Source organism: Rutilus rutilus (assembly GCF_951802725.1).
Source record: "Rutilus rutilus genome assembly, chromosome: 7".
NCBI classification, from domain to species: Eukaryota; Metazoa; Chordata; class Actinopteri; order Cypriniformes; family Leuciscidae; genus Rutilus; species Rutilus rutilus.
The window spans coordinates 11,983,080-12,007,233 of NC_140221.1; the positions used below are offsets into that span (position 1 = coordinate 11,983,080).

Below are 24,154 nucleotides of genomic sequence, written 5' to 3' on the forward strand. Positions count from 1 at the left end.
CTATATCAGATACACCGATGTGATTGGTGCAGCTCGGCTACAAGGGCATAGTTAATGAGCATCATTACTCAATGCCAGAGTGATTCGCTGAGCAAAATCTAATTGTGTTCTCGCGAGAACTCTGGATTTCCAGGGTACCCTGCAATTGTACTTTTGGTGAACTAAATTGGTATACTTAAAGTCTGATAAATTGGAACAACTAATTTTGTACTTAATGTACTTTAGTTATCCAGAAATAGTGCTAAGGTCCAACTAAAGAAATATTTGATTCAAATATATTTGATTGTGCTTAAATGGAACTATTGCAAGTATACTTTAGGTACACTTTAAATATCTTGCATTTAAAGAATGATATTATACAGAGATCATACTATCCTTACTAATAGTGATATTAAACACATTTTAGGCTTAATATTAAAGGGATACTTCACCAATTATCATTAAGCTTTGTATCAGTAGAAACCCGGTAGTATTTTCGAATGACCGTGCTTCCCTCCCTCATGTCCCCCTGAGACGAGAGTTCCCTATCATTCGGTCACTCTCGACGTCTCAACGTGACCAACGATTTTGGGATCTTCGAGTGTAACTAAACGAGCCAATTTCACATTGGCATGCAATCATTGCATTCAGCTGCTCTGCCTCGTCAGCGCGGGTATAAATGAGCTGGTGCATGATGCAATCAGCTTTTTGCTTCGGAGTTGAGCTTCTGACAAAGAAGATCTACAGAAGAAACAAGTGTTTTCCTGCTCTTTTGGAGTGTTGGCGACACGGCACGGCAGCGACTTTCCTCAACCGGTCCAGCACGTTCTAAAATAATAGCTGTTCTAACAGCTGGTATCGGTAGTGTACCGCGGGATTCCCCTTACCCGTAGGTGACGCGAGTGGGCGTTTTCCCTGCGTACTTCAGCACAAACTAGAGAGCAGGTCTCTAAAAGAGCTTCACGGTGTGTGCTCGTTTGTACAAAAATGGCAATGTGTTTCTGGATGCGGTCGTTTCCTGACGACAGGTGATGGTCACGGACGCTGCATTGTATGCTTGGGCATTCGGCATGCAATGTCAGCATTCGTGGATGAGTCATGTTCTCACTGCGGGAACATGACCATCTTGGAGCTCCGATCGCGGCTCTCACTCCTCAAAGGTATGGAAGCCCCCTCGCCTCTGCCTCAATCTAACCCTCCTCGGGGGGCTACTTGGGGACGTAGCTTTGGAGATCTGAGGGTGACAGTGAGGACCGGTTCCGAGGGGCCACCACCCCCGGGACCCCCTCACTCCCCTGTTCCGCAACCAGCTGGACCGTCGGAGGAACGGGCTGGGCCACCTTTGAGGTCTGAACCAGTCGTATCCTTCGGCGCCCCGCCTGACGATCAGATGTCGATCGCAGCATCGGAAGGCGAGCCCTCTCTCTCCGGGGATGATGACTCGGCTGCGATGCCCCCTTCGGGTGTGGCAGTATTGCCCGAGCCGGACCCAGAGATGATGGCTATGCTATCTCGGGCCGCCGAGAGTGTCGGGCTCATGTGGAACCCTCCACCGTGTCCCGAACCCTCTCAGTTGGATGATTGGTTTCTCGGGGCAGCTGGCTCGGGGCTGGTTCTCAGCGTCCTGCCATTCTTCCCCGGGGTGCATGAGGAGATCACTCGGTCATGGACGGCACCTTTTACTGCCAGAAGTGGTCCTAGGGTCCCCTCCCCCCTCATTACCCTCGATGGCGGGGCAGCCAAGGGTTATGCGCGTATCCCCCCCGTGGAGCGGGCAGTTGCCATGCAACTTTCCCCTAACTCCACACTAAGGGGGGGAACCGTGTCTCCCTTCCCCCCGGGCCTGTAAATACTCGTCGGGGCTAACTGACAAGACTTACAGAGCTTGTGGAGAGGCTGCCTCTGCTTTACACACCATGGTGTTACTGCAGGTCCATCAGGCCAAAGCCCTGAGGGACCTGCACGAGGGTAGTCGCGACCCAGGGGTTCTCCAGGAACTTCGTGCCGCAACGGACCTCACGCTATGAAGGTCACCGCGCGGTCACTGGGTCGAGAGATGTCCGAAGGTCAGGAGACTGAGAAGGTCAGATTCCTTAACTCCCCTGTCTGCCAGACCGGTCTCTTCGGCGAGGCTGTCGAGAGCTGCGCCCAACAGCCAGACGCGACCGCGACACACCGCCCGTCCAGGCCCCTGCCAAATCAGGAGGGAAGCGTAAGGGTAAGAGGCCCTGAGACGGGCAACCCAGAGGTGGAGAGGACTGCACCTTGGGAGATGGCGACAGGACCACTCCCTCTCCCGGAGGAGGACCGGCGGGAGAATCTTTTGTTCCAGTTTTCTTTTGTTCTGCCGCTGACCCAACAGCCAGCGGTACCCGGTATTTCAATAAAAGAGCAGTTTCTCTCCTTTCTGGGTCCCAAGAGGACTCGGGGAGCAGTTCATGGTACACTACCCAGACACACTCCCCTTCCTCTATCGCCAGAGGGCAGTATCGGACGGGTTCAGGACACAATCAAGCATCCTCACGTCCCATCTGCCCTACCACGGAACCAGGTAAGCTACTCACAGTATGCTCACACCCCGCCGTCAGCCGCTTTGACAGAAAGAGAGCCCCACAGGCCGGGTCCCTGTGTTCCACTTCGCTGCCCCACCCGGGGTATGCCTGTGGTTCCTTTGGTTCCGCTTGTACGGTCTCTGCGAGCCTGGCTAGCGCTCCCCAGGCCGTCTCGCTGGCTCATTCGGACCATCAGGCTCGGCTATGTGATTCAATTCGACCGGCGTCCCCAGGTTCAGGGGTATTCGGTTCACATCAGTAACCTCAGACAATGCCGCTGTCCTGAGAGTGGAAATCACGGTCCTACTGGCGAAGGATGCGATAGAGCTGGTTCCTCCAGCCGATATGAAGACAGGGTTCTACAGACCTTACTTCATTGTACCCAAGAAAGGCGGTGGGTTACGGCCGATCTTGGACCTGCGAGTTTTGAATCGGGCCTTACACAAGCTACCGTTTAAAATGTTGACGCAGAAACGCATTTTCGAATGCATCCGTCCCCAAGATTGGTTTGCAGCGATCGACCTGAAGGACGTGTACTTCCATGTCTCCATCCTGCTGCGAGGATCCTATTTCAGTACAAGGTCCTATCCTTCGGACTGTCCCTGTCGCCTCATGTCTTCACCAAGGTCACGGAGGTGGCCCTTGTTCCTCTGAGAGAGCAGGGCGTTCGCATCCTCAACTACCTCGACGACTGGCTCATACTAGCACAGTCCCGAGCTCAGTTATGCGAACACAGGGACCTGGTGCTCAGTCACCTCAGCCAGCTGGGTCTTCAGATCAACCAGGAAAAAAGCAAACTCTTGCCAGTGCAGAGAATCTCTTTTCTTGGTATGGAGTTGAACTCGGTCGAACAGATAGCGCGTCTCATAGACGAGCGTGTCATGTTGGTGCTGAACTGCCTGAACACTTTCAAGGGCAGAACCGCGGTTCAATTGAAACATTTTCAGAGGCTCCTGGGGCATATGGTGGCCGCAGCGGCAGTAGTACCGCTCGGTCTTCTCCATATGAGACCGCTTCAGCACTGGCTCCATGGCCGAGTTCCGAGGTGGGCGTGGCAACGCGGCTCCTACCGGGTCCAAGCTACTCCGGAGTGTTGCAAACACTTCAGCCCGTGGTCGGACCCGTTGTTTCTGTGGGCAGGAGTCCCCCTGAAACATGCAGTGGTGTTCACAGATGCCTCTGCCACCGGCTGGGGTGCCACGTACAATGGGCATGCAGTCTCAGGGGTCTGGATGGGACCCCATCTGCATTGGCATGTCAACTGCCTAGAGTTGCTAGCAGTACATCTTGCTCTGAGTCACCTCAAACGGTGCCTACAGGGGAAAGACGTGCTGGTCCGCACGGACAACACTGCGACTGTTGCGTATATCAACCATCAAGGTGGTCTGCGCTCTCGCCGCATGTCGCAACTCACCCGCCACTTCCTCCTCTGGAGTCAGAAGCATCTGAGATCGCTTCGTGCCATTCACATTCCTGGTGCACTCAACACCATAGCCGACAAGCTATCACGTGCAGCACTTCCAGGAGAATGGAGACTCCATCCCCAGGCGGTTCAGCTCATTTGGCGTCATTGATTTGGCGTCGTTTCGGAGAGGCACAGGTAGACCTGTTTGCCTCCCCAGAGACCACCCACTGCCAATGGTTCTATTCCTTGAGCGAGGCAACTCTCGGCACAGACGCTCTGGCACACAGCTAGTCCCGGGGCCTGCGCAAATATGCGTTTCCCCCAGTGAGCCTTCTCGCACAGACATTGTGCAAGGTCAGGGAGGACGAGGAGCAGGTCCTGCTAGTAGCTCCATACTGTCCCAGCAGGACCTGGTTCCCAGAACTAATGCTCCTCGCGACACGGCTTTCTCAGAGACGGGACACCCTCTAGCACCCGCGCCCAGACCTCCTGCCCATGTCTGACCCCTGGATGGGACACGGAGGTTCTAGGTGACTTACCCCAAGAGGTACTTAACACCATCACTTTGGCCCGTGCACCGTCTAGGAGACAAGCTTATGCACTGAAGTGGAACCTGTTCGTTGAGTGGTGTTCTTCTCACCAAGAAGACCCCCGGAAATGTTCGATCAGAGCCGTGCTTTCCTTCCTGCAGCAAGGGTTGGTGCGGAGGCTGTCTCCCTCCACCCTCAAAGTTTATGTTGCTGCAATTTTATTTGTGTTGTTGCTTTGACCCGTCCGAGCACTCAGAGTGTACATAGACCAGACACAAAGCTTCAGGACCTCAGACCAGCTCTTTGTCTGTTTTGGAGGCCAGCAGAAGGGGAAGGCTGTCTCCAAGCAGAGTGCCCACTGGATAGTGGATGCCATCACCTTGGCTTACCAAGCACAAGGTGTGCCCTGTCCTCTCAGGTTGCGAGCTCACTCAACCAGAAGTGTTGCATCCTCCTGGGCTCTGGCATAGGGCGCCTCGCTGACAGACATCTGTAGAGCTGCGGGCTGGGCGACACCCAACACGTTCACTAGGTTTTATAGCCTTCGTGTGGAGCCGGTCGCCTCCCGTGTCCTCGACTCAAACGGTCAGAGACACGAGTGGGCCCCGGGTTAGTGTCGGCTTGCTGCGTCCACAAGTGCGCTAGAATTCTCCAGAGAATCCTCTTAGCAGACCCTGTGAGTCCTCCTATCATCCCTATGGCGTCCGGACGTTGCGGAGCGTCCGGTGCCAGGCCTACGACTGATGTATTCTCGAGAGCCAGCTCTAGGCCGGGATGCCCATATGTGCGACCTTTAGCAGGTTTCAATATGCATGTTCCACGGCAAGCTCTTAATGAAGCCCGTGTCTCCCCCGGCAGAGTCCGCCCTGCCGTCCCTGCCAGTGTTGTTATCCTCCGGATGGTGAGAGCCACTCAGGGACTCCGTATTGCACAGCCCTCACAACATACGGTATCTTCCACTAGACCTCTAGTAGGATGTGGATTCCGCAGCGTTCCCTCCTTTGTAAAAGGAGTTCCGCTCCTTTCCCAGCGTTATCCAATAAGAGGACGCTGGGTCCTGGGTCACCAACTCGGCTCAACTCCTCAGCGAAAAACTGATTGCATCATGCACCAGCTGCACATTTATACCCGCGCTGACGAGGCAGAGCAGCTGAATGCAATGATTGCATGCCAATGTGAAATTGGCTCGTTTAGTTACACTCGAAGTAGATCGGTCCTCTGAGCGAGATCCCAAAATCGTCGGTCATGACGAGACATCTCCGTTCCCTCTCTCAGGGAAAGAGGGTTACATATGTAACCGAGACAATTTCTGTATTGTGTGTCTAGAAAAAAAACTCAGATGACGCAAAAATCATTATTTAGCGTCATCAGAGGCTTTTTTGGCCAGAGGCTAGAGACTACAGGTTTTCAACCCGCCCATAGGGGGTGGGATCTCACGATAAAACAGCGTCTTTTCAGTTTCGAATCAACTAGTAGCCTAGTTGTATCATTTCTTCCTATACTGCCCTCTGTAACCGGTAGTGGCTTGGGGGTGGCCTCATAGGGCAGCGAAGTAAGTGCATTCTAGGAGTTGTTGTCTTTCATCCACATGAGCCAAAATTACATTTTCTGGCTTTTCTCAGTCTAGAAGGCACCAACTTCTAGAATAATTTCACATTTCTACTACATAAATGACCCAATTTAAATACACATTCATCTTTCCAGTGGTGAAATATCCCTTTAAAAAATGTGCATTGTGCAATAAAGAAGTACTCCAAATACACACACACACACACACACACACACACACACAATGTTGGGTTTCCATGTTTTTATGAGGACATTCCATTGACATACAGTATATCCCCTAACTTTAACCCTACCCCTACCTCTAAACCTACTCATTACAGAAAACTCTGTTTTCCTCATGGGGACCAAAAAACGTCCCTACAAGGAAAAGGATTTTCAGATATTGAGGGGACATTTTGTCTGAAAGGGTTTACCAGAAAAAATATTTTCATCTTAAAACAAGAGTTAGTGGTTTTCTGGTTTATTTAATATGATGGTATTGGAGCAGGATTTATAGTTCACTGGATAAGTTGAATGGGCATTAGGTGCAATAATGATTCTTTGGATCTTTTGTGATTCACCCAAACTTTCTCAAACACATGTCATCCTTAGAACCTCTGTATCAGATCTACCAGGCTAAGGTCTCAAAAGAAGCCAGTCAGATCCAGACTGATAGCCCTGATTGCAACAGGAAAAGTGTTAGTGAAACTCTGGGTCTTGAGGGTCCCGGAGGGCTGGGGGTGGTTGACCCCCGATCCAAAAGAGGCCCCGAAGAGATTACTCTCTGGCAAGACTTAGCGGTGGTGAAGGAAAGTGGAATTTTATACAAACTCGCTCGCACTGAAATACAGAGACAAGAGGTTAGAGTAATAGTTTAACACTTTTAGGAATAATTAAAAAAAAAATTTGTCAAGTTCAGTTTGTACATATCTTTATTTAAATCTTTGTGTGTTTTTAGAGCATGTTTGAGGTGCTCACCTCTGAGGCCTCCTACCTGCGCTCCCTGCGGGTTCTGAAGGATCACTTCCTGGGGTCACGGGAACTCAAAGAGACTCTGGTCATTCATGATAGGAAGGCCCTCTTCTCCAACCTCCTGCAGGTCTATGACGTCAGCGAGAGGTGAGAAAGATAGAAGAGAAACAAGGGGAATTTTTTTCTTCTTCTGTGGACCACAAAATGAGCTACTCTTTTCTATTCAAAAATAGATTGTAACTCGAACTCCAAAAAGGTACCATAAAAGATGTCTAAACTTGTGAACTTTATGTTAAGTCTTCTGAAGCTTTGTGTGTGGAACAGCATGACATTTACATTGTTCACTCATAATGAAATCTTTGAAAAGTAATCTTAAGGAATAGTTTACCCATAATGAAAGTCAATCATTTACATCATTTTTTTTTTTTTTAATCAAATTAGCCCACATAACTATATTCCAAGTCTTCTGGCTCTAGGCCCTCCTAAAAGTCTGCCCACCCAATCAAGGGTGCTATCAAGGCAACAACCTGCACCATGGCCCCAGATACCCTAGCTTTGGCCCTCATTGCACTTACCTGAGTAGTTGAAATACACTAGAAAACCTCACTCATTTAAGAATGTGCATTTATTGCATGGACGGAGCAAGAACATAATGTAAGTGTAAAAAATGCATGTGCATAGCTCAGTTGAGGAACAGACTGAAATGTATGTAATTTGTCACTGAAAAAAATATCAGTCAAGGTCAAATGATCGAACATGACATAGTCATATGGATTTGGAATGGCTTTGACAAGAGTAAATTATGACACAATTATCATTTTTGAGTAAACTTAAACATTAACCAAAGAACTACCCCACAGCCATGGGAATGAATAAACATATCTGTTCTTCTTAGGTTTATAGGTGATCTGCTGAAGCGAGTCGATGAGAGTGTGGTGATATCTGACGTGTGTGACATCATTTATGAGCATGCAGAGAACTATTTCTCAGTCTTCATTGATTATGTCCGAAATCAGCATTACCAAGAAAAGATCTACAGCAGACTAATGTGAGACTTTTATACATACCTAAATCCATTTGTAGAGAAACTAAAACTTTCAGCTTTGTTTTGAAAGCTTCACAACAGTGAAAGCTTCTAAATGCCTAAAATACATTTTACAATACATTTACTTTTAGATTACCATGACCAAAAAAGTGATAATTAAATGTCGTATTGAAGAGCATGTTGTTTATACGTACTGGCAGGGAGAGTAACAGGGATTTTTCAGTTGTGATGAGGCGGCTGGAGTTATCTCCACTCTGCAAACGTCTGCCCTTCACATCCTTTATGCTTCTGCCCTTCCAGCGAATCACACGCATCAAAATCCTTATACAGGTGAGATTTAACGTTATAATGTTCTCAAAAATACCTGTTCCTCTCATTTGTAAATGTGAAATCAGCAGACAATAGTGCCTGGATCAATTTCAACCTTTTGTAGAATATCCAGAAGCGGACTGCAAAGGGCACTAAAGAGGAGGAAACTGCTTCCAAGGCCCTTGCTTCAGTGTCTGAGGTAAAATGGATAAAATCAACATTGACCTTTGAGTTTGATTAGCCGAGTGCTGATATCTAGAATAACAGAAGTGAGAAATTGTATTGTTGGCTACATATAATTCCAATGCTTTTAATACTTTTGCTTATATGAATTTTAATTCGGAAGTGAAGAGTATGTTCATAAAGGAAGAGGTGTATCAATTTGTGATAAGAGGTGTATCAAGGTGTGTGAATTTCATTTTTTTAAATGTAATTTAGAATAAATTAATAGATCTGACCATCATGTGATTGACCCAAATATCAATATAACATCAGGTAAATAAATTAAAATGCTGAGTTGCAACTTTTCTTGGCAACATAAACCATCTACGGATAGGCCAATGGAACGTTTTACTTGATGGAAGATTGTGATTATTTACTGAACATTGATGTCATAATTCTGATTGTGTGTAAAACCACTGTAAAGTGAGACACTAAAACTAAATATAAGCACCTTTAAAAAAATGATTAATTACTCTTAAATATCTCTATATGCATTTGTTCTACCGTTCATGTCCAGCTTTGAGCTCTCTTTTCTTGTTTTTAGCTTATCACTCAGGCAAACACACAGGTGGGGCAGATGAAACAAATGGAGGAGCTCATACACATCTATAACAAATTGGAGTTTGACAAACTCAAGGTCTGTAAAAACACTACTGCACCCTTTAAAAATAGATTTTCCAGCAAGTATAGCCTTATGCCACAATAGAATTTTTTCTTTAGAATACATCTACATACTCTTGCTTTACAGAACCCAGGAAGGTTTTATTCTGTTAACAGATACCTAGAAGTAGGGATGCACCAAAATTTCGGCCGTCGAAATTATTGGCAGAAAATGGCATTTTCAGTTTTTGGTTGAAAGAGAAAAAAGGCGAAAATATGAGCTGAAAATATTATGCCGCGCTGCCCCTCAGTGTTCAGCAGTCAGGTTTTACTCTTGCACAGCATTTTGTGTACCTTTGTGAGCAGCACTGCTTCCGAAGATGCACACACAAACACACACAAAAAAATTTAAAAATACACAGGAAGTGGTGAAGTCAAGCAGTCTGACACACAGATCGCTAACGGAGGGTCCTTGTGGAAATTACAGTATGTTGGGCAGGAAATCCAAATGTTCACCTATCATCTATAAACCTCAAATATGGCTTATCATTTGAAACATGTAAGTAGCAACTTTACATGGCTGCTCGCTCTAACATTAACAGATAAATGTGTGCTATTGTTAGGCGCATATACCAGTGTTTGTGTGGAGTTTGGAAGCTGAAGTATAGCACACTTTACTGCATGACATGGAGGCACTGGCGCGATCACTTGCATTTTTCCAATTTAAAATACAGATAAGAGTAATACATTGTCTCGGTTACGTATGTAACCCTCGTTCCCTGAAGGAGGGAACGGAGACGTAGTCGATGTGTTGACTGATCAGGATCATGCTAGGGAGCCTGTCATCTTCGAGTATTGTAAAAAACGAGCCAATGGAAATTGGCGTGCGTGAATCACATCACCCACCCTGCAGCGTGGGTATAAATACGGAAGTGAATGCACGCACTAGTTGTTTTTCGCTGAGGAGCCGAGCGGACCACGGTCAGCGGTGGTACAGCAATAGTGGCTGGGGGACTACGTCTCCGTTCCCTCCTTCAGGGAACGAGGGTTACATACGTAACCGAGAAGTTTCCTTTCAGTCGGGCACGTTCGACGTAGTCGACTTGTCAACTGATTGGGATCCCTACTAAGATGCCACTAGTGCTGCCACCTTCCAGTGCCTAGACAAAAGCCTCCAGATCTTCCGGACTTGCGAATATGACAGGGCTTAGGCCAGGAAAGTCATTGCTGTTCCACAAGACCACTGGGAAAGCGTACCTTTCGTTGGAAGGTCTACGCTGCGGAAGCCACATCCTGGCCGAAGGAGGTAACATGTGGAGAAACACATATGGACTGAGCGAACTTAGTGGGCAGTATAACATATGGCATGTCATTGAGGTGGCTCCAGCCAATAACAGGGGGGGAGATGCAACACGGCTCTGCCAAGGGAAGACACAGGCCCGCCACAGGGAGTCAACCCGTTACACAAGTTACACAAGCATACAAGTGATAGGTCTAGTATCGGATGCTCCGCCACGAGTCTGTCTGATGATACAAGAACCGGCTGAGTGGGTCTGGAGCACCTTTCAGTGCTACAACGGACCAACACAGGGGGCCCAAGGTATCAGAGACGTACTCAGAGTTAAGCAGCGTGTTAGAGATAGGGACCCAGCTCGGGAGGCCCGAAGGCGGCCCGAAGCAGGGTCTGAGTTGTAAACACCTGTCTCTAGGTAGCAGCAGAGAGTGCGTGAGAAGACGTGACCGGGTCCTCGAATGCACTCAATGCCAGCTAATGTAGCAGAGTCTATTGGTACGGGGGAACCGCTGGATCAGCCAGGAGCACCATTTAGTGCTACAACTGAGCGATGCAGGGGAACCACGGATACCATAGACTTCTAGGCAAAAAACATGGACCCACCACCGGGGGAAGGGAGTGGATTGGACCAACTCCAAGAGCATCCTTCTCCATCCCTGAGTGGCCCGCTCAGGAATGCTTTCGCTGTCGCTTGCCACCTGGCTTGGCAGGACCTACTGTGGCCGGCTCCACACTGAGGCCTGGCTGAAGGTTGCTGCGGAGGCCCAGAAAGAGCAGGACCGGTGGCAGGGGGACGCCCTCGGTGACGAGCAGGTGGAGGAACTGCCACCAGTGGGGTGGAGGCAGCAGCGAACCGCCGGGGCAGGATGTGCCGGAAGTCCTCCATCTGCGCTTGGGCAGCAGAGAGGTGGTTTGCCAACAGGCTTTGTAAGCTCTGCCCATCAGAACGGACAAGAACTCACAGGCCTTAGGGGGAAGATGAGGGGCCCCGTCCAAACGCAGCGGCCGCCGAACACAGGTGCACCCATTGGAGGGATAGCCTCGCAATCCTTTACCGCTACTCCGTCAAGGGTAGTGAGGGGGGGAAAGCTATTCAGGCAGTTTCTGGCAGAGAAAGGTGCCGTCCATGACCTGGTAAGCTCCCCATGCACTTCGGGAAAGAAAGGCACTGGGGGGCAGCGAGCTGAGAACCACCGCGGTCCGTCCCGAGACACCAATCCACCAACCGAGGATTTCACCCGAGCCCGACAGCCTCTGCGGCCCGTTTCAGCATAGCTGACGTTTCTGGATCTGGTTCGGGCAACGTTACACTCCCAGAGGGAGATAACACAGCCGAGACATCATTTCCAGAGGTTAGCTCACCCTCCGATACTGCAACCGACATCCTGTCCCCTGGAGGGGCCCCGAATAAACAGCTGGTCGGTCCATTACAGAGGGACCTGCGTGCTCAATGGGGGGCTCAACCGGCTGCGATGTGATAGAGGAGTGAGGGGCCCAGACGGTTTGGTTACTGGGCGGGAAAGCCTCACTATGATCCTCTCTATGAACCACCCATCCCACACGGCGCCGTAGCGGGCGTGATAATGGGGACTCCACCTTCACGCATGAAGGCGAGTCTCGATCTCAACACCGCGATAGTCATATTCTCACAATGAGAACATGAACTATCTCCAAAAGCTGCCTCAATGTGCTGCATCTCTCTCTCTATATATATATTTCCACAAACACATGATACAACTATTGTGACCATCTATTTGGGGGGTCAGGGAACGATCACATCCAGACACGCACAAGTGGAATGACATCTTGAAAAAGACGCAAACGCACCTGCGATGCTCTCTTAGGATATGGGACCCATTACCAGTGCCGGAGCACACAGGGGAATGACCGCGGCAACACTGAACAGTGAACTGAAACAGTGAAGCACTCACTTTTCCACCCTCTAACCAGCCATCAACAACACAGAAATTTGATGCTGTTATAACAGCAGTTGAGAGCTCAAAGCTCGCGATCCACCGCTGCACTCATTGCTGTAGAACCACCAGCACTGGGAGAGTTTTCCTAGAAGAACACAGACACACTCGCTCGTTGTAAACAACAGTACTCTTCAGAGACATCGAGACCGATCGGCTCCAAAGCGAAAGACAACTGGTGCGTGCATCCACTTCCATATTTATACCCGCGCTGCGGGGTGGGGCGTGTGATGCGATTCACGCACGTCAATGTCCATTGGCTCCATAGCGTGATCCTGATCAGTCTACACATCTGTTGAACGTGCCCAACTGAAAGGGAACTGTCAGGGTTCAGAAAGAAGAAGATTCAGTTTGCAGGGTAATACACAGTGTATTGGGAAAACAGGAGTTCAAGGGGGTAACAAACAGAAGCAAGGGCTTGACTGGGTCCACGGTCAATGACGGCCTCAGATAGCAAAGACAAAGTCCGTGGAACGGTAACGCCCAGCCAAGAGCAGTCTGCACAGGAGGTCAAGAATTATGGTGAATGAGACAGGGGAGCAATGGACAGTGGTGGCAGGTGAGGCGGGGGGAAGGGGAAGGGATATGGAAGCCGGAGGTGGCGGAAAGATAAGCACAGTCCAGCAGCCAGGGAAACTGGGAGACTGATTATGTAATCCGTACTATTAACTAACAAGAAACTCTGATTAATGAATTAGTAAGTAATAGCGCTCAGTCGAATGTGGTAGTTCACTATTAGTCCATTAAGAGAACAGATTACAGTTAATTACAGATGAAATTAACTCGTAAACTAGTGCCGTAGCTGTAGTTTCTGCCCATTGGTTTGGAACAGGAAATGCTTCCACCCATCGAGTAAATTGGTCAATGATGATGCGATCATACTTGTTTCCAGAAGTGGACACAGGAAATAGACCCAGTATATAGAGATGGATCCAATCCATTGGGGGCCCTGCTTGGTCATTTTGAAGCTTGGTTCATTGAGAAAGAGAGAGAAAAGAAACGTACCCAGAGTTAGAGACACTTAAGAGAGTAGTGGTAAAACAGTTTAAAAAAACACTCGTGTGGACTCCTTTATTTTCATGACAGTGCTGGTGGATTTTAACACCTTAAAGACAGGCTCAAGGGTTCCCTGAAGGAGTTGGGATGCTTCTTCTGCCAGGTATGCAAATATCTGCCTTTGGAAAGTATGTCAATGTATGCAGTCTATTTGTATAACACCTTTCTAGAATCACTTTGCCAACAGTGACTTAATTAAGCCAAGATACTGAAATTGTATCTGTAGTCTGTCATACCCTTATAGGCAAAACCTCTCCATCAGCTGAATGCACCACCACTGGCGAGTCAATGGCACCTCCTCCTAAACACACACACACAAATAAAAAATTTACACATACCAGTAGTTTGATGGCATACTTGTGTGAAAACTTACCTCTGTGAATGTTAATGGACAGCATACTGTTAAATACAAATAACACTGTAAGACTTTGATTTTATTATCTAACAGCTTTGACAAATTAAACATTCTAACCATCAGCATGTAGACAGCACAGAAATTCCCTGTATACTGTTGAGGAAAAAAAACTGTAAAAGGAAAAGTGCATCCACAGTTAGTTTTATAAACAACTGCTTGTGTAAACATGCATACTGTACATACATACTTAAATTAGCTTTACACAATTTCATAATTTAAAACATACCCCAATGTCTCTTCCTATTTTTTTCAGTCCAGGATCCTGGGTCAATGAAGGTTTCAATGTGTCTGGCATTCCAAAGTAAACACAAAAGACATAATGTGTAATTAAATGATCAGTTCTGTAGCCTGAAAACAAAACTTCGCACACACACGTGTACACACGTGCAGTACAAATCATGACAGTGACGTCATTGTCGTAAAAATGTTGGTGATGAAAGAAATTGGCAGCAACAAAAGAGTTTTTGCACATGCACAGTACAAATCATGTTTCCGGTACGGATCGAGTAGTGACATCTACCTCTAAACAACAACTAACGTTGCAAATGAAACTTTACGCTCTATACTAAGGAGAGCGTAACTGAACAACCAATAAGTGACAAGAACACAGTAGAGGTAAAGGGACTTTTACTTAAAAGTCTTTACTTTTACTTTTAGTTAAGGGCCAGTTTACTACAATATATTCCACCCCCGCATATTTAAGTAGTTAAATTAATATAAACGTACCATTAGTCGACTACTGGCTTAAATGAACGACTACTAGTTGACTAGAAAAATCTTTAGTCGACGGGCAGCCCTAGTTAAATCTGATTCTGTTGCACAGAAATGAATGAAGAAGAATATATTGATATTTAATATTATTTAAATATATTTTCTGTCCAATTTTGGTGTGTTATACTTTAAATAAGTGTGGATATTTTCACTGTAAAAAATTTCTGACCCTCCCAAATCAAAAATTTCAAGTGACCGATAACATCTTAATTTTTCAATTGGCCCAAGTGAAAATCTGTAAATTTAATTTGATAATTTACAGAATTTCACTTGGGCCAATTGAAAAATGTAGATGTTATCGGTCACTTGAAATTTTTGATTTGGGAGGGTTAGAAATTTTTTACAGTGTTATTTTATTGGCTTGTATTTTTTGAATTCAGTAAAATTATTTAATTTAATTAAACAGTCTAATAATAATACAAAAACTAATTTAAAATAAGAAATTAATAACTTAGAAAAAAATAATTTTTGGTTTCAGTTTTCGGCCAAGTGCATTCAGAATTTTCGGTTTCAGATCAGAATTTTTATTTCGGTGCATCCCTACCTAGTAGTAATAATATGTTTTATAAATATACAGGGCTTGACATTAACTTCTTTGCTCAACAGCCAGTTAGTGGTTCTCCAAAGTTACTAGCCACTCACACACTAGTATTTTCACTGGACACAATTTTGACATCGATACCATGGGGGGAAACTGCCATATAGATATTTTAATATTATCTCATAATTTGGCAGCCAGTATATTAGGCTGCTGTCACTTTAAGACCTGACGCACAGCCCCATATACTGTTTTTATATAGCCAATATATGTGCGCACTCTTTAGGTGTGAGCACAAAATCTGCGAGAATGAGTAAAATAATGAGCAATACGTGCAATCCCTTGCCGAAATTCAAGCCCTGTAACACCAACAATATTCATCCGGAACAAATGAAACGAGTTATTAAAGGGAGGCAGGTTTGTGTGTCAACTCGCTACCAGAGACATAAGAGAGCAAGAAAGCGCAGCTGTTATCATGTTCTGTGTAAAATGAGTGGAAGCGTTTCAGACATTGCAGTATTGCTGCTATATATATAAACTTCCAAGGAGCCATATAGCAACTCATGAGACACAGAAAATAAATTGATTGCTAAACTTAAAACCCTGTTCTAATCCTTATATTTTCAGCAATGCATTTTTAGGTCTGTCCAAAATACTGGACAGAACGTTTTTTCTTGGGTGAACTATGCATTTAATCAAACTTCAGCTAGCAGATTGTTAGAAATTTCTGAAAGTTACCATTTTCTTTTACTACATATAAAAGGCAGACATGTATTATTTCAATATGCCAACATAATTAATATATTTCTTTACAGGATTTAACCAATACTATACAATAATAAGTTATGTGTTTCTTGATTTCTACAGGCCATTCCACTTGTTTCTAAAACACGCTGTTTAGAAAAACAGGGGGAACTACAAGAGCTAAGCAAAAGAGGGTCTCTCTTCAGCATCCGCAACAAATGTACTCCTGTGTACATGTTCCTCTTCAATGACCTTCTCATTCTCACCACTAAAAAAAGGTTAGAGGCAGATGGTTATTTAGATCAACCTAAAAGGTATGTCGTCTCTGCATCACTATTGGCGCCTAGCGGTATTACCAAAAAAAAAAAAAAAAGTTATCTTTTAAAAATTGAAAGTCCCTTTCGCACATCACTAATACAGTTGCTTGAGAAGCCATATCTCAACAGGTAAAAGTAGACTACTTTCAATAAAATATCCAATGTATTAGGAATTATTTTATCTGTGTTGCTATGTGTCATGAGTACGCAACTGAATAGGCTAAGCACCTGAAGAAGCTAATCAAGGTCTTCAGCATAACTTGTAAGCTGGCAGGTGAGTTTGATCAAGGTTTGGAGCTAAACTCTCTAGGAAAGTGGACCTTGAGGGCCAGAGTTAAGAACCCCTGGTCTAGAGGGTATCCAATCCTGCTCCTGGCAGGCCACGGTCCTGCAGAGCTTAGCTCCAACCCCAATCAAACCCACCTGAACCAGCTAATCAAAGACTTAGGCATACTATAAACTTCCAGGCAGGTCTGTTGAGACAAATCGGAGCTAAACTCTGCAGGACAGTGGAACTCCAGAAGCAGATTTAGACACCCCTGGACTAAAGTAAACACGATCATCTTGCTTATAATAAACCAATCCAACATATCTGCACCAAGCATATTTCTGACATGATGTGCCACAACTATTTGAGGCGTTCTACACTGGACATGTCATAGTAAACAATGTACACTGGAACATTTTTCTGTCTGAATTATTCAGGTGCATTTAATTAAGTTTGAAGTTGCAGGGCTGTGAACCTCCGGGAACTGAGTTTGACACCTCTGGTCTGAATGCAGCAAAATGTAACTTGCACTCCTGTTCTCAAAGTTGAATGTCTTTTCCCATGTGACGTATCAGCCATGGTCCCACACCAGCTAAACACCCTCTGGCTTTTGGTTAACGGGTAACGGACGCCGCCACCTCTGAAGAAGTACATGGGGCCCACACACATACAATGGTGATGGCCACAACTGGAAGCACCGGTGACAGTGGGATGACCTCCAGGACCACAGGACTTGGGCTCAAAACATATAGCACACCCTAAAAAAACATCCCATGGGGAAACTTGAAAGGCCATGATGTGATGTGGCTCTGGCCTGGTGGCCATGAGGTGTCGAGGCTCTGCCGTGGCAGCTTTGAGGGCTCTGGTGTGACAGTTATGACGTGGGAGGACTCTGGAGTGGAGGCCATGAAGCTGGAGGACTCAGGCATGGTAGGATACTACAGAACTGCAGGGCCTCTCATCTGCAATTCCCACAGTAAATGAAGAACCACTCAGTAAGTGTGCAAAGTCAATATAATGGGCCAGAGTCCATGGGACAGTGCTTTCAGGCATTAGATAATTCCAATGGTCATCAAGTATTGGCGAAAAATGCCCTTGTGGGCAACATCATTAAAGTCCACCTGACAACAAAATTCACAAACCTCCTTGACATAGTCATCAAGGAGATGATTCCCTTTATGCAGACAAATGAGGGAAACTGCTGGTTTCATGGTTAGGTCTAGCTTTCTGTAACAATAGTCCACTGACGGCTAGTTAACAAAACAAAGACTTGACTAAGACTGATTACTTGATTAAGGCACAATGAGAACATGAGGGTTATATACACAAAAACGAATGACTAACAAGATACACTTGTGAATAATCAAGATAATAAACCAATGACAAAACAGAACTGATGAAACAAGAACCAATGAGAGCATGACACATGAAACAAGGGAGCCATTCAGAACATGACACATGAACAGGGGAAGCACATGAAAAGAGCACATGAGGGAAACCAAAGCCTCTAGAAGGCAACCCTGCAACCTTCAGCCCCAAAAAAAAAAACGTAACGGCTAATGCTAACGCCAGTGATGGAGAATTAAGCCTCTTAAATCTTTGAAGCTTTTCTCTGATTGTTTCGATAAAAGATTCAAAACATCAAGATTGTCGAAAACAGTGCCATCTTGTGGCAGGTAAAATTTATAGCAGCTATAAACCCAAGAGCGCAGCTCCTTTGCTTTATCCATTACTCACAAATAAAAACATGACAACGCTAAATGTTCAGTTGTCTGATAATATAATTCACATATTAAACTGTGGAAATAAACTATATGTAACAATCATTATAATAATACTAATTAAAATAATAGCAACAGAGTTGTTTGATGCAAGTAAATTGTGTTCTAATTATTTTATAGAATAGACTATATGATAATGTTATATAGGCTTATATATAAAAAATGTTAGTAAATGTACTTGAACTTCCATAAAACCATTGAGTAGTGGTCTGAGTTCAAACATTCCGACATGCAAAATGAAGCATTCACGTGACTGGATAGAAAGTGAGGCTTCATTTTTCGATGATCACGTGTTTCTCTGAAAACAATGCACGCTCCGGCACGGAACTTCATGAGAAATTGCGCTTCTAACTCAATACATGCTTTGAAGCAGTGTCATAATGTAACATAACTAGCTAACGCTTAGGCTGTGTTGGTACGCAGGGAAGGAGACCAGAGGCCGTTTTTTTTTATTTATTTTTTATGGATGTCAGTGGAGAAGAGGATTCACTACACTGAATCCGCTTTTGTGAGGAAATAGCTTATCATTTAATGAATCGACTGCCTGTCCACTAATCTTCAACATGTTTTACGCTAAACTACTTTTGTTGGGAAAGAAATGTAGATTTTACTATGATAAAAAGGTTATTTTAAGGGAATGTGGCGACAGTTATGACTCATTTAAGGCATATTGAGGGAAATTGTATATTGTCTAAAAAAGTTAAACATAAATAAATAAAAAAACATACATGTTTTCTGTCTTTGGCTTTCAATACAATCTAATTAAGAAGAGGAGGGGAAAAAAAGTATTTCTTTCATGTTTAAAAGTATTTATATATATTTACAGTAAAGTATATATATTTTATATATATATATATATATATATATATACACACATATATGCAAAACAAATATATGTTTGTATAATAAAATGTGTAGTATGTTTTTAAAGTGCGAGTGCTCTTTTTTAAAGGAAAATACTCATTATGAGGTATATGTAATTGTGTTTGCAGTATATGCAGTGCAAGTACCTGGAGTAGAGAGTAGAATAAATTGCTGTCATGATGCATGAACAGACAGTGCAACAAGGAAGTAGTGAAGTCAGCGTTACAGTGTGTTTAGAATTCTGATAGACTGTAGGTAGAATCCTGATGGCAGTTTGTTGAACAGGCTGTGTGCTGAGTGACTGGGGTCAGCTATGATTTTTCAAGCCTTTCTCAGACATTGCGTGTGGAAGATGTCCTGTAAGGTGGGTAGTTTGGTGCCTATAATGATTTCAGCTGCTCTCACGACTCTCTGGAGGGCTTTGCGATCGCTCATGGAGCAGCTTCCATAGCAGACAACCAAGCACCCTGTCAGAATGCTCTCAATGGTGCATCTGTAGAAGTTCCTCTCTCTTGAGCCTCTGTAGAAAGTAGAGTCGCTGACGAGCAGACTTTACTACTGACGTGACGTGTAGGGACCAGGACAGGTCATCAGAGAGATGCACACCAAGGAACTTTGTGCTCCTGACTCTTTCCACAGCTGCTCCGTCAATGTGTAGGCAGGCGTGGCTGTCCGCCAGCTTCCTCCTAAAGTCCATGATCATCTCTTTGGTTTTGCTGATGTTGAGGCAGAGCTTACTATCATTGCACCACTTAGATAGTGTTTTTACCTCATCTCTGTAGGCCGTCACATCGCCATTCGTGATGAGACCCAGGATGGAGGTGTCATCAGCGAACTTAAAGATGATGTTGGTGCTGTGTTTGGCAATGCAGTCGTGCGTGAACAGGGAGTATAGTAAGGGGCTGAGAATGCAACTCTGTGGAGCACCTGTGCTCAGAGTCAGCGTGGAAGGTAGGCAGTTACCAATTCTCACCACTTGGGGTCTGCTTGTCAGGAAGTCCAAAATCCAGTTGTATAGTTGCGTGTTCAATCCTAAGTCTTTCAGTTTTGTGATAAGTTTGACTGGGATTATTGTATTAAAGGCGGAGCTGTAGTCGATGAACATTCTCTCGTAGGTGTTTTTCTTGTCCAGGTGTGTGAGAGCACTGTGCATCGCAAGGCTGATGGCATCATCTGTCAATCCATTTTTCAGTATGCAAATTGGAGAGGGTCCAAGATGTCCGGCAGGGAAGAGTAGATGTGATTTTTGACAAGTTGCTCAAAGCACTTCATTATGGTAGAGGTCAGCGCTACAGGTCGGTAGTCATTCAGGCAGCTGACAACAGGCTTATTTGGGACAGGGACGATGGTGGTCTTCTTAAAGCAGGAAGAAATCACAGACCGCCTAAGGGAGAGATTAAAAATATCTGTAAAAACCTCTGTTAGCTGGCTGGCACAGGCTTTAAGGACATGGCCCTGAACACCATCAGGACCTGGTGCTTCTTGTGGGTTGAGCACCCTGAAAGACCTGAACACATCAGGTAGAAAGATTTTTAAAACACATTTTTTCTCGTCTGCTGGAAATTTCACTGATGGGAAGGTATTGCTCTTCTCAAACCTAGGATAGACGGTGTTCAGTTCACTATAGGTAAAGAGACAGGCAGACCCACATCGCAGGTTTTTCTGCTCAGCTCGGGTAGGAAAAGTTATGTGTTGGATGAATTTTGGGAGGTTTTTTTTTTTCAGGTTTGTCCCATTAAAGTCCCAGATGACAATACAAGTATTTTTGTTCTCCAGACTATTTATCGTTACATACAGAATGTCCAGTGCTTTACTCTTATCCGGCTGGTGGTATGTAGGTCACTGTTAGAATGACTGAACTAAATTTGAGTGGAAGAAAGAATGGACGTATTTTAACTGCAATGAGATCGGCATCTGGACAGTAGTGCTTAGCAACAACTGAAACATCTGTTCCAGAGAGTTCACCATAATGCACACACCGCCGCCTTTGCGCTTACCAGAGTCTGTTGTTCTATCCTGGCGATGAATGGTGAAACCGAGAGGCGAAACAGCGCAATCCGGAACAGTATCGTCTAGCCATGTCTCAGTGAAGGCAAGAACACAAGTTTCTGATGTCTCCCTGAAAAAAATATCTGAGCATTTAGCTCATCCATTTTGTTGACCAGCGACTGAACATTTGCTAGAAGAATACTCGGAAGAGTGGATTTAAAAGTTCTTTTTTGCGTTCTGCACAGAATCCTGGCTTGTTTACCTCCTGGCGCGGATGTAAACAAGGAGGTAGATGCTTCAGCGAAGGAGTTGCTGCCGTTCAAACTTATGAGAAAGTTGTTCACAAAGTCCCCTTTGAGTGACGATCTGATGTCCAGAAGAGTTTGTCGATCGCATTGGATGATTGAAGAAGAGACGCTTACAAAAAGATTTACAAAAACTATAAAAAAAAAACACAAAAAGCTGAAGCTTGAAGTAAAATGAAGTAAAACACATTCCACAAACAATGCAGTCCTACTGTACGTTTACTAGCGAAATAACACCAAATATAGAACATTTATTCACAAGACCAACGCGCTAATAATCCACAAGAAACTGTTTAACGTAAACTGTAACTGACTGTCATAAAACTTTGAACAGCGGGCACTGACATCACTGCCATTACACCATAGGCTGAGGTGCCTTACGTGACCCAAGTTAGCCATTATGCTTTCTCCAATGGTAAGAGATACAGACCCTCTCATCTTACTATAATAAGACAATCTCTGGGGAAACAGGGGCTGCATTCGAAATCTCATACTTCCCTTACTATATAGCAGGTAAAAAAACAGTATGTGACAAGAATTCACAGTATTCATAGGCAACCCAGATGACCTACTTCTTCCAGGGAGATTTTGAAGTGGGTATACAATAGACCTTTTAGGCCACGGGAGAAGATTTGTGAATGGCAGGAAAGCAAAATGACGCTGATGGTGAATGTAGTACGTCCAGATTCTATTCATAATACACACACATAGAACATACTTTTTAACGGTTGTGAAGTAGGCCTAATTACTTATTCAAAATAAGTACATACTCAAGAGAGTATGCAATTTCGGACGCAGCCAAAGAAGAATAACGTGACCAGGAACCAAGACTGTGACTGAGTATCATGGATGATACTTGGTGCGTTTACTCACAGGGACCAAGGTCTAAGGCCCAATCCCAATTCTATTTTATACCCCTTCGCCTACCCCTAGCCCTTCGCCTACCCCTTACCCTTGCCCCTTGAAACTGAGTGTCAAGGCGTAGGGGTGAAAATATTCCCCTAAGAAATGGGACACCACTACTACATCGTTACATGTCATTATACATCGTCGCTAGCGCCTACGTCACAGGAGATATGCCAATGTTTATCACAAACTTCCAAGATGCCGTCGTCAGCTGTAGTCTTGCGTGAGTTACAGCTATTTTTTTGCATTTTTCTTCTGAAGTTTGCAGAAAACAACGGAGATGACGATATCTTCGACGCCTAATGCTGCGTTCACACCAAACGCGAATAGAGCGGCTGGCGCGAGTGATTTCAATGTTAAGACGCGTTTACGCGCGTCTGGAGGTCTTGCCGCGCGAATGAGGCGTTTAGCGCGGCGCGTTGGACGCGAATTCGCCTCATTCGCGCGTCCACTTTGCTTCAAACTTTTGCTTTTTACACGCGTCATATTGTTAACGAACTTTAACGATTTTTTTGCAACCGTTTCTTTGAAGAACATGACCGTAAATATGAACACAAGATTGAATGTGACATAAAGAAAATGATTATTGGCAGTCATGTTGCCTCTGTAGCCGGTGTATGCAGGTACATTTCTCATACCCCTTCGTTTGAAGTGTGGTCCTGAAAAATCTTCGTTTCAAGGGCTATCTGGCCCTTCCCCTTATCCCTACCCCTCCAACCAAAAGAGAATCGAGACAGCCCTACCCCTTCACGGGAACGCGCAAAACGGAGGGGTAGGGCCAAGGCCAAGGGGTGAATTGGGATTGAGCCTAAATGAAGTTCCGGGTAAAAATTTCCCCCTCAGAAAGTCCCTGTCTGTGAGGTAGTACTTTTTCAAAGCTCAGGAACTTTCGGGGGTGGGACTTGGGCACTGAACATGTTGATTGGTTGACACCACACAGCATTTTATTTCAACCACCATTTTTAAAAGTCTGTTGTGGTGCGTGCAGTAAGAGTTGTTTTCAATTCGAATCAGAAATGAAGTTAAAAAAAATATGACAGATGGACCGTCAACAAGGTTAAGGCTTTATTAAGCTTATATGTGGAGGGCGAAATCCAGCGTGAACTGGAAAGTTGTACACAGTCCTACATTACCAGAATAATTTGCCTAATCTACACAGTACTTTTAGACCACAATGGAAATGCAGACATCAACGGGTCTGGGGAAAAGTTCCTGGGACAAATTGTTCCAGGTAATTTCGGTGGAGTGAGTGAATTAAGGGAATCTTTGACCTCATGTGGTGCCCTTCTCTGCCTTCCTCTCTTCTCAGTGGATGTCCAGACCGATTTGTGGTGATAGATCATGCTCATCGATCTCTGGTTCAGGTACAGTCTACAGAAAACGTTCTTGGACCACACTTGGATCATTGTTTCTGTCTGACCCTCCTGGAAAACCATCGGGGTCGCACCTGTGAACACCTGCTCAAGGCTAATACAGAGTGAGATGCATGTAGCTCAATGGTTTTATTCATACTTCTGGTTCTATTCAGAATAGAATAGATTGTTGTCACATGACATGCATGACTATTCCATTTTGGAAATAAGTATTTTTACATTTTTAAACATTCACACCTCTCTTTCTTTTTAACACCCCCTCTCCAGGTCAGACATGCATAGGTGGATAGCTGCTTTCCCTTTGATTAAAAAGGCACTTGGAGAGGAGAAGATTTATGAGGACTGGGGTAAGCTTTCAATTCATTTCATCACACACTCTGTGGGAAAGAATACACAGT

The 24,154-nt window shown here is 45.0% G+C and overlaps 1 protein-coding gene across 4 annotated transcripts in view; it reads left to right on the forward strand.

Annotated features, from left to right (window-relative positions):
* Positions 1–24,154, forward strand: part of arhgef15a (Rho guanine nucleotide exchange factor (GEF) 15) — a 29,989-nt gene that overhangs the window by 4,758 nt on the left and 1,077 nt on the right. For 2 of the 4 annotated variants that reach the window (XM_084414855.1, XM_084414857.1), the window contains exons 6-14: positions 6,627–6,874; positions 6,973–7,133; positions 7,882–8,034; positions 8,232–8,361; positions 8,465–8,539; positions 9,107–9,199; positions 16,077–16,231; positions 23,693–23,860; positions 24,024–24,103. In XM_084414855.1, coding sequence (XP_084270981.1) covers positions 6,627–6,874; positions 6,973–7,133; positions 7,882–8,034; positions 8,232–8,361; positions 8,465–8,539; positions 9,107–9,199; positions 16,077–16,231; positions 23,693–23,860; positions 24,024–24,103 — 1,263 coding nt within the window. The remainder of the gene's footprint in view (positions 1–6,626; positions 6,875–6,972; positions 7,134–7,881; positions 8,035–8,231; positions 8,362–8,464; positions 8,540–9,106; positions 9,200–16,076; positions 16,232–23,692; positions 23,861–24,023; positions 24,104–24,154) is intronic. The other 2 variants (XR_014628019.1, XM_084414856.1) reach the window with 2 other exon arrangements.